This window comes from Ascidiella aspersa, chromosome 2 (genome assembly GCF_963924565.1).
Source record: "Ascidiella aspersa chromosome 2, kaAscAspe10.2, whole genome shotgun sequence".
Classification (NCBI taxonomy): Eukaryota; Metazoa; Chordata; class Ascidiacea; order Phlebobranchia; family Ascidiidae; genus Ascidiella; species Ascidiella aspersa.
This window is the reverse complement of record NC_139448.1, coordinates 5,691,338-5,703,248: the sequence shown is the minus strand read 5'-3', so window position 1 is coordinate 5,703,248 and position 11,911 is coordinate 5,691,338. Positions and strand designations below refer to the sequence as shown.

General features: G+C 37.0%; 1 protein-coding gene across 1 annotated transcript; it reads left to right on the top strand.

Annotated features, from left to right (window-relative positions):
- Positions 1–5,646: 5,646 nt before the first annotated feature.
- On the top strand, positions 5,647–8,241 carry LOC146163304 (solute carrier family 35 member G1-like). The gene is made up of 2 exons (XM_083382472.1): positions 5,647–6,930; positions 7,672–8,241. The coding sequence occupies exons 1-2, from the start codon at positions 5,998–6,000 to the stop codon at positions 7,807–7,809; spliced, it is 1,071 nt and encodes a 356-aa protein (XP_083238598.1). The 5' UTR covers positions 5,647–5,997; the 3' UTR covers positions 7,810–8,241.
- Positions 8,242–11,911: the final 3,670 nt, after the last annotated feature.

Below are 11,911 nucleotides of genomic sequence, written 5' to 3'. Positions count from 1 at the left end.
CCAAATAATGTTTTTTTGTTTATATACCTTTATTAATTAATTAACTATTATTTTGCATATTAACTTGACTTGATGCTAAAACTAATTTTTTATTAAAAAATAGGTAAGTTGTTTGTTGTACAGGAAAAATTATATCATATTTTCGTACTAAAATATCCGCCTAAGTATCGGCTTACGTTTACCGATACCGATATATCTAAGGGAGCCAAATATCGGCCGATATTATCGGTCTATCTCTAGTCTTTTTATCATATTAAATAAATTAGGGTTACTCTAAGACTCTATTGCATTCCATGGCAGATCTTTGGCATGGAATGCTACGATTAGAATGCCAAACCCAGTGACTTACTGGCGCTCTTTCACTATTGTACGTGAAAAGTGTGCTCTTTCACTATTGTACGTGAAAAGTTATAAAAAAAAATTCTTCAAATGCCGCATCCCACAACACATATTGTTTGAGTTAGGGTGCGGGTTAGCGTTTGGGTGAGGGTGGGTCAAGTAATATTATGTTTATTATTAATAATAACTTGACCCACCCTCACCCAAACGCTAACCCGCATCCTAACCCAAACAATATGCGTTGTGGTATGCGGTATTATTATTATTTTTTTTTTTTGCATAACTTTTCACGTACAATAGTGAAAGAGCGCCCAATTACTAAATTAGCTACGCCTTTAACACCAAAAAAATAGAAATAACTTTTAACTACCCACCTAACAAAAAAAACGCATGTACTACCAACAGCAGTATCAAAGAAAAATGCGTATTTAATTGTACATCAAATGTTAAAGACCAATTCTTGACTTGTTATACCATCAGCTACAGAACAGCTGTCTGGGTTGACTCTGCTCTTTCTAGGTGAAACTAGTGACTAAGCGAAAACTGCCTTTGTTATTGTGACCTCGCCAGCGATCTTCACGCTTCAGTGGGCCTAAGAAAGTGAAAACGCGAAAAGGTGACGCAACGAAAGGAAACACGTGATTGTGATGCAACAGTCGGAAAACGCCGTTGGTGACGCAATTGGCCGGTAAGATAAAATACCAGCAGATAAACTGTGTGGCATTTTCCTGTAATACTTGCTGGAATTACATTAGCTTTCCTAACATCACGTTTGTATTTTACATCCACTGAGATGTGACCAAAGCCAAAGTTAGCATTCTCTGCAGTTTTCTCTACACTTGCATCACAGCGTTAAGTTTGTGTAGCCTATATGCTAAAATGTAACTTTCATTATAGTCGAATAGCAATATTAACTGGCTGTAGTGACCCTGAGAACACCTGACGAAGTTGAAAAAGGACAAGTTTACTAGCGGCTCGTTCAGTTGAAGTCACATATGTACAAAATCATGTATTGTAATAGACTTATAGGCAGCTATCAGACATTACTCGCCTTGCTTATCCTGACAATACCAATCACTAAAACTGTCAAATGAGGATTTACTTCGTTCGTCCTTCGACTGGCTTACAGTTGCATGATTTAAAAATCTTGAAACGGGTTCTCTTAGCACAAAATAACCCATCCAGGGTTTCCTAACAAGGATATGGCTTAAACGCAAGTGATTATTTCCACCAAAATTGTATTTGTTGCCAATGACTACGTGACGTACGACTCAAATACGGTATACGGCGTTCTTATTGGAAATGCCTTGTATATTGTACGTTAAACTTACCATACCAAACTGGCAAAAAAACGCTGTTTAACCAATAAAGACAAACATGTTTGTTTTTTAATTTTTAAGCTGATTTGTGTTTGGGAACATACCAACATCCACTTTTGTTTTAACAAAAATAAATAGTTAAATACAGGTTTATTTTAGTAAAATATTATTAATTTTTGCAATGATGAAATCTAACCTTACACAACTCAGCACAGAACAAACACTTTATAATTGCTTAGGGCTTGTTACGGTCGATTACCGAAATAATATTTTACTACACACATTGTCCTGTTTTTAATTGCGTTCGTTAGTGTCTGCTACTCGGAACTGGTGTTGAAAAAAGGCAGCACATTAGCCTACTGCAATACCAGTATCAGCTATTGCTTTCGCATATATGCATATATCCTTGCAGTGTAGGCCTACATTAACTAATAATAATTTCAGGCCTAGTGACTGATGGAATTAACAAGGAAATTATTAAAACATAACATAAAATAATCAGCTAGGACGCTGAAGAAACCGCCCGTTGACATCAATAGATTTTTGTTTATACACTATGATCTTTAATATGAGAATCTCAAGCGTTTGAAAGCATTTTTAATTATTTAGCCAAAAACAAATATCGATTACGTCTGTATGACGTCCTGAACATGATATTTTTTTAGGGATTTTTTTGTTGCGAGTTTCTGGCATCTTTCTTTGATAAAAGAACAGAACAAAACTTCTGTTTTAATTATTTTTGAGGTTTGGGTCCTTTTTAGGTTGCTTTCGCATATATCCTGACAGTATACCTACATTAACTGATAACAATTTCAGGCTGTAATGACTGATCGCATTGACGAAGAAAGTATTGACACATCCAATGAAAGAATCAGCTATGATGACACCGAAAAAATACCGCCCGTTGACAGTAATACCGAAAATAGTAATAACGAAATCGACGACAGTGACAAAATGGTACCCCCATTTTGGGGCTTCGGAATCCTGTGCAGTATTATGAAAGCGATACTGTCAACTTTCAGCACATTATTTGTCAAACTTATAACTTCGATTGAGCCTATTCTAATTACAGCCGGTCGCTGTTACCTTCAGTTTCTTGTATTTTTTCCAATTCTATGTTATCAGTGGCGAAACAGCGGACTGAAGGTCTTTGGAACACCTGGAATGTTCAAGTTTCTGGTCCTCAGGGGTATTACTTTCCACTATAATGCTGCACCAAAGTATTGCAAGGTTGCCAATAGGCGACGAGGTGACAATATCGTTCACGAATAGAGTGTATGCCATGTTTCTGGGCTGTATTTGCCTGGGCGAAGCTCTCATCCTGATTGACATTGCGTTGACAGTGCTTACAATGGCGATTTCTTATGGGAAATACGCTCTACGGCGTTGTGTTCGTCATCGCATCCGCAATTGCACGCATCTACTTTTATACTCGTGCGAAAGCTGGGCAAAACTCCAGCGCAGCTCAATATATTTTACTACTCGCTGGTCGGTGTAGTGATCACTTCTGTCATGACTGTAGCGAAAGACGTTTTTCGCTTTCCTTGCACCACTGACCTGCCTTACCTCGTTCTGCCCACCGCCTTTGGCACTCTGGGACAACTGGCAATGATAACTGCCCTGAAATATGAAAGGGTCACCACTTTTCCCATCCTGAAAACAGCGCAGATTGTCTTCGTATTCGTTATGCAGATAAAGATGGGATTGGAAACCTCCTTTTGTTCGCAAATCAATCACGTCTTGAATTTTAATTTTTTTTTTTTCAGTTGAATTCCAGCAATAGTTTTTCACGTCTTAATTTTAAAGAAATATATTCTTTCAATAGGCAATGTTATAACAAATTTAGATTGAAAAAATTACTGAAATAAAAGTTTATCACATACTCTCGTCTTAGAACTTTTGCAAACTTTCCTGCTAGCCACATGTCTTAACGCCCACGGACTACGGTTATTTATGACGTATTGTTCCCACAGGTTGTAATTTTGAACGACGTACCATCACTGATGAGCATCATAGGAGCAAGCCTGGTTTTCCTAGCCATGTTAATGATGTCAATCAGTAAGATATGCAACCAGCAGCGAAGGGAAAGAAAAGACACTAAAGACGAATAAGGCGCAAACTCAAGCACCCTGTTTTACTTGATTTCTCGTAAAGGACGCAAATATAATAAGGGAATTGCATAAGCCGCTAGCACGTGACCTGTTTAGAACAATTTAAAGTGTATTTAATAGTGCTATTGAGTACTTATGCACGATAATTATTTTAATCTAAAGTTCTAAACTATTATTGTTTGCTTTATGTCTGTTATTAGCACTTCTCTTTTTGCTTAAAGTCCAAATCAGTTTATTTTGTTATATTCCAAGTCTAAGACTATATGCCTCTAGTCTGATCATTCTCGCTTTTAAAAACTCTTCAAAATTTTGAAAGTATAGGGGCTCAGCTTAACAACTATAGTTTTTTTTTGTTCTGTGCTTACACTTACAGTTTATATGTAAAATGCTGTTTTGCTTTTGGATTTTATAGCCTTGATATTCGCTCTGGAAAATTGAAACTCCTGATTTTGACATGTTGCAAAATAAAAGGGAGCCTGACAATAGCACATTGGATTGGCCTATTTTTCGTTGTATAAAAAGTGATAGCTTTGTCGCTGACAGTTTAAACCAGCTGCTGTAAAAGTATGTAGGCCGATTAAGGAAGAAATTTCCAATTCGTTGACAATCTTGTTTACCGGTATACAATCAACGTAGTTTTTTGTAACATAATGTATTGTACGCCAACTAGCCAAACTAAAATGTTCAAATATTACTTTTTTAACTAGGTAATAAAGACAAAAAAACATTTTTATAGCTGATTTTAGCTTGGTGATATGCACACATACACTATAGCGATTCATAAACATTTTATACCATTTCAAATAAATGCAGGTTTAGTTAAGGAAAGGATTCATACTTTTGCAAACAAGGACAAATTAAAATTATTGTATTATAAAAATGATAATGCTTGTGAAAAACTCGTAAAATGGTTTTATACGACATGATTTTACAGTTTATAGGTATCAGCAGGCATGTCTATTGCATTGTCATATAGCTCCACCCTTTGCAGACATATAAACACAAATACAGGCTTAGGAGTTGTTCAGTTAGGATAATGAATGTGCTTCCGCTGTAAACGACTGACAATTAATAAGTTCTCATCAGCGTTGAGCATCTGTTTCCTTTAATAAAATCAATAGCCTCTTCACTTTTATGTTTTTGTCAGTCAATAATACTAAATCACCACAATGCAACCAAAATATTATGCGAATCACATCTACCGTAGAATTATAGAATACTAATTACAGCATTCTATGGTAGAATTAATTAGTATTCTATGGGTAGAAGATTGACGTCCTGGTCACCTTCATGCTTCAACGGGCAGGGAAAAAGAAAAAGGCGAATGTCAATATGTCGGGTTAATAAGGCTTGTATAAAACATTAAGAAACAACACGCAAAACGGCTGTAAGGTGAGGTAGTTTTCGAAATGGGCTTATTTCGGTTTTCAAGTAGTTCAATAACCTTTGACCACTCTGCATTTCAGAAGACAGAAATTTGCTAACAAGTAAAGCACTTCAGCTGTAAACTGTAAATCATATCTAGCCGGTCACCTAGTTTTGAAAAAAGAAAATTTTACAAACTGGTTTGTTTAAATTTGATGTGTTTCTACGGCGTGGAAATTGATGTTGAAATTTCATACGCCCTGCCTCATCAAAATGTCAAATTCAACCTTCCTGTTTAGCGAGTGAGTAATGAAGAGATAAAACCAAAATAAATAGATAACCTCGGTCAGGTCGCATGACAAGCACCTTTTGTTTGTAGAGCGCTAGTCGACTGCGTGCGCTGATAAATGACCAAACATCTGTTTAATGATAAAAATTGCCTGCATTGCAAAGGGTGTTTTTCGTTCAGTCGAAAAGTTTAACAATAGGTTTATAGCCAGGTTTATCGCCTACTGAGTACTGACAAGGCCAAACCTAGTTGTATAGCTTTTACTGGAACGGCTCACTGTAAACTATACTTTAGAAAGGTACATTGTAGCCTGTAACGGAAAGGTTCGTATTAACCTATACTGGAAAAAGGTTGATTTTGGACTATAGTAGAAAGGTTCATTGAAATCTTTACTGGAAAAAAACTTCATTGTATTCTTTACTGGAAAGGTTCATTGTATTCTTTACTGGAAACGTTCAGTGTATCCTATACGTAAACGGTTCATTGTAATATTATCAGGAAAAAGCTATACCACCTACTGAGACATTGTTATTGCTGACAGCCACGCAGCCTAAACAGGTTGCTGTTCATTGTTATGCCTGTCGCCTACAGCCATGCTGATGACGAAATCGCAATTGCATCAAATGAGAGCAGCACAAGTAGCACCGAAAAGCTATCCTTATCCAGCCGTAGCGATGACGAAAGCGAAAAACTGGACGTAGACCTCAAACCGGTGCCACCGTTTTGCGGTTTTGGCATTCTGTGCAGCTTTGTCAATTCGTTATTGAACGCTACGAACTCCTTATTGGTGAAACTCATTACCTCGATCGAGCCGATTGAAATAACAGCGGTCCGCTGCTATGTGCAGTTTCTCATCATTCTGCCAGTTTGTTTCTACAAGTGGCGAAAGAACGGCTTGGACATACTGGGGGGACCTGGTATGCTCAAGTTTTTAGTTCTCAGAGGCTGTACAGGCTCGGTAGGCGCCCTACTGCTACACCAATCCATTACCAGACTACCAGTTGGCGACGCCGTCACCTTATCGTTTACTAATACTGTGTTCGCGATGTTCTTTAGCTGCATTTGCCTGGGCGAGGCCCTAACGCTGGCGGACGGGTTTTTAGCCTTACTGACAATGTCAGGTGTGGTTTGCATAGCAAAGCCGCCCTTTCTTATGGGAAGTGACGCTGCGGCGTACGACTCTCAAACGTTGTACGGCGTTCTGTTTGGTATTTGTGGTGCAGCCTTGCACGCATCAACTTTCATCGTGATTCGAAGGCTGGGCAGAACCCCGGCGATTCTCAACATTTTCTACTACTCGATAATCGGAAGTCTGATCGCTTCGGTTGTAACTCTCGCCACCGACGTTTTTCGCTTTCCGTGCACTTCTGACTTGCCCTTCGTCTTTATACACGGGGTTGTCGGCATTCTGTGTCAGGTGGCTATGACCACGGCCCTGAAATACGAAAGGGCAACGACCTACACGATACTGAGAACATCGCAGATTATCTTCATTTTTTCGATGCAGGTAAGTCTACTGTAAAGCATCATTAAAGCGGTCGAATTCGCGAAAATCGCAAAATTAAAATGTGCAGTTGAAATGCAATTTTTTTTGCGTGAAAAATTTTATTTTCCATCGCATTTTTACTGAGTATGTTTCTATGAAAGCACTTTTTAACCTAGTTAAAGCTGCAATGTATCGCAAACCAAGGTCTAACGCGTTTCGGTGTTCGAACGGTATTGATACGCTGGCGCGGTTTAGAACTTAGTTTGGGGGAGACTATGAATTTTTTTAAGAGATGACGTCACAAGTCACGTCATAACATGACGTCACAAAGTTATAGATAACGTGAAGCCACAAAAACGAATTTTAAGAACACCACACAGTTCGTTTATCGTGATAAATTTTTAGTTTTTATAAAGATGTTATCGATTCGCTCAAAGCGCAAAAAAATTATATCGTAAGTTTCGCAAACTTTAAGTTTCGATGGTGCGAAGGATCGCTTGACGCTTCTGAGCTAAAATAATTTAAGACATAGTTGAAACGTAAATGAGATTTTTTTCATTAAGTATAGTTAAAATAGACAAAACATACAGTATGGGTAAGGGAGAGTGCCCCATTCTCCCCTCCCCCTCTTTGAGTCGCAACTGGTTATACCATTATAATATCGAACGAACAGTGGAAACTAACACATGTCATCGGGTGTGAGCTTCACCTGAAATATCACCTATTTTGTTTCATAGAAAATAAGCTTTTCTTTTTTAACAGGTTCTTTTATTGCACGACATACCGTCACTGATGAGCATCATAGGAGCTAGCCTGGTTTTTATCGCCATGATAATGTTGTCAATTAGAAAGATATACAACCAGCAAAGGCGACAAAAGGCCGAAGCCAAAGACGAATAAGCAGTGAGCGAAAGAATCATTCTGTCTAATTCACTCGACTGCCTTCCATAACTTTGGATTTTACTCAAGCGATTGTCGCAATACGATACAATTAGTCGCTAGAGCCTTTAAAAAGGGATGATACTGATAATCCGTTTCTGATAACTTTAAGCCTCTTCGGCACATGGTTTGCGAGTCGACCCGGACCCGAACCGGATATTTGTGAACTGGTTGTTTCATAATTTTTCCGAGCCAAAAACTAACCCGAACCTACTTCTGTATGGGCTTTGATGTTTTTACTACAAACTATGACCAATATAACCCGGCCAGTTTTTAATGAGAAATAGTAAATCCGGACTAAACCGAAAATTTTAAATAAACCTTAACCAAACCAGAGTCTCCATCAAAAAATGCAGATCACCCCAGCATGACGTCAAAAGTTATGTTTTGAAGTATCAATCCTTGAATTTTGTTAGTGACCAATGTTTTTTCAGTTTTTTATGTGGTTGTGTGCGCCATTATAGACATTTTTTAGATCAGTATAATACATTTCTATTTGTTATATTAACTTAAGTACGTCACTGCAAAAATACCATGTATTTTTTACTGAACCACAGTTAGCGCGGCTTGCCCATTTTTGAAAATTCTTGACGAAAGTGCCTTGTAATTTCTAATCTTTTTTTAAACAGCTTTTAGCTGCCTGCTTAACTGTGTTTGATACGTCTTAGGGATTTATAAGACCACATTGGCTGATTTTTTAAACCCTCAGACTGATTTTCGAATTTGGCAGTTGTCGTAACTTATCAGCTTTTTTATTGTCTTATATAAACGGTTACTGTTCGGTATGATGTACATCAAACAGCTCTTGATACCATTAAATCTAGTATTGAATCAAATTATAATTGTCTCAAGAGCTTGTTTGGATTGTTTCTCATATTTTACTTTGTATTATCCAAGTGTATCTTACTTGCATTGTAAAGTGTCAAAGAGTAGCAGTTATATGGGTGCAATATAATTGAAAAGTTTCAAGTTCCTATGGCTGTGCAAGTTTTCGCGTATTTCGTTTTTATTACGAGCTGTTTGCATTTGTTAAAGTATTTTTCATGGTCAGAATTTTGTTTTATTGCCGGTTTAGGCAAAAAAACAACGATTGAGCGTTTTTGTCTATGTTATTCAAGAACAAAAAGGACATAATTATATCGCGAAATACACTGCGACAAAACACCATAAATTTTTTTTTATTAAAGTGAAACACGATGAGTTTGACTCCAGCCTTACGAACGAAATAACAACAAAATCAACGTCGGAATCAAATACAGTTCGAAACAAGACCAAAATACCACCTTATAGTTGTAACAACGTCTAAATCACAAAAAATTCTATATGGTTATGATCAGGCATATAGAACCTTTCACCTACTAACCCCACCCCTAAGTACATTACTAACTGTCGTAATAATTTAAACGACCCAATTCTAACCTCAAACAGGGACAAAACATACGGAGTCAAAACAGCGGCGCCCTAACAGCGCCGTTTAATTATGGCGCCCAAACGTTGATCAATTAACGGCCAATGGCCCCCGATCGTCCCATACCCTGTCCCTCCTGTTTCGGGTGTTATTTTAGGGATTTATACCTTTCCCGGTGACATAGGAATTGGTCTGACTGGTTTTGGTCTTAGTCAGGCGATTGAGATATTTATTCTGTCGTGGATAATACTGGGTATTTGTCTTTGTTATGTCGTTGGTCGTAATATTATAGATTATTCTGAGTAGCTTGGTAGGTCTTATGATGTGTTCCCGATAATTTGAGTTTCGACTATTTCGAAAGATACTCACCGTCTAACAAAAGCACATCTTGCTGCTTACTAACGGTTTCTGATTTGCTGCGAGGTATTAATTTATAATCGTCACAGTCCAGCGTCGAAAGAACTTCACCAAGGCTGTTTTTTTAATCTCACGAGACATATAAAAAAACAAACAAATCCAGTCCAATTGAAACACGCCTATTATGGCACGGATCAGAAACAAACTGCATGGAATATTACAAATATACATTCTTAATAAATAAGTAAAACGCATTTTACGAGTAACGACACCAAACAATTTAAATTCACTTGCTATCTACTACCGCGCGATGGCAGAAAAGAGCTAGAAAGCTGCTTACCTGAAGGAATGCAATCTCAGGTTCAAGGAGCAATAGTGAAAGTCAGTGGTGTGATTTAGCCGGTTCTATAGAATCGTCTCACGACATTTTACGGATCAGCGAACCGGTTAGCATCACTGGTTACTGTCAATGGATTTTTTGCATCTCATCTGATACACCGATTTTTGAGATCCAAGTAACTCATGTTTTTTTAAATGTGCAATGGTCAAGTTCGCACGTATCAGTTATACGTTGTGTTAATTTTATAACTGCAGAAATTTTCAGTTTGTGATTGTTTGTTTAAAAATTTAATTAGTGCCTCATAAGAACAAGTCATGAGACTTTATGCATCAGAACCGGTTGGAAAATATAACTTTTGTGATAGAACCGGATGACAAAAAATTGAATCCCACCACTGGTGAAAGCACAGCATTGCAGAACAGACTCAGAGTGACAAACTTAATATTTATTCAAAAGAGATTTTCTTGCTTTTGCAAGTAATTAAAGGGTATGACTTTAAATTGAAACAAGTATTATTTTTCTGTCGTTATGTAAGTAATTCAATTTAGAAGATGTGGACAGAAATATGGTTATATTGACAGAAAAGTTTACAAAATATTTAGCTTTTTTCATATGTTCAGATAATAGAAAGTTTCCTTAAAATTTATAATAGTTTATTAAAATATGAAAAACGAGTTTTCAGATATCGAGGCAAATTATAAAACCACGGGTGCAAATTGCTTTAAATATTAATGCCATTTCAATTCTTGTCAAAATACCTGCTTTTTAAGTTAACTTAAACTCAACTTAAAAAATGGCAGCTCTATGGGACTTTAGTTTCATTACCATTTTTGTAACTCTTCAATACTTTGATTAAATTTTCATTCAAAGATATAAAGCTCAGACCTTAGAACAATTTAGCTGTCCTGTAAAAGACCGCTTTCAGACTGACGAGATTGTTTCCCATTAAACAAGCAAAAATGCTACAAAACGTCGTTTATTGAGCTTAACTAAGCGAGGGTATACAAAACGCAAAAAAGGGTAAAAGACAAAGTAAACCTCTGCAAAATATTAACCATTGAAGCAACAATACTTTCAAAAATATGGCATTTGCATTGAAAAGGATCTTCTGTAAAATCATGGGTTCAACAATTCGGTCGACTTCTCCAAACAAAAACGTCACAAACGTGTTGCATCAACTTGTATAATGCAAGTGATACAGTACATTGTATATTGTAGTACTATACGTGAACAATCAGTGTCATATACGTCTTCGGTTATTAGCAGCAAAACTTAATAGTTCGCCAAAAAAGCCGAATTCGGGATTCAAAGAGGTTAACTCAAATGATAAATGAGCAAAAAATTGCCCAAAACACATGAAGAAAGAAATGCCAAACATTACTTCAGTCATGGTCCGAGTACTGACGTTTAGGATTGCGTAATATTCGTTAAGGTGGATTAAAGTGGAAAACGTATAAAGCTGTATAGTTGCTATTTCATAAAATTAAACGTTTCTTACACGACCGACTGTTACTTCAACCAATATTATCAACAGCCATAAAATAATTCATTCAAAATGTGGAAACATCTAAAGTGCTGTGGATATTCGAAACGCCTCACATACCACTATCTAAAGGCAGTAGGACCGTTTTTTAGGGATAAACCATCTCTCCAAAACAATTTATACCGAGTGGACAAGAAAAAAAGGTCATTTATCTTGTTCTACACACGCGGCAAAAAAGCACAATGATATAGGTTAAATTGTGAGGTGACGGTGTTTTAATTGCTCTGTTGTCGTTCGGGAAAAACTGTACACGACAAATTAGGCATCGTATAGTAGATTTCGTAACCGCAACGTTGTTCTATCCCAGGTGTAGCCAACTTTTGTTTGATTGCAATCGACTGAAATATTTTTTAAAGCCTCTCGATCAACTGGTTCGGTAAAAAAGTCACAAGAACACCTAATAAAAATGTTGAGA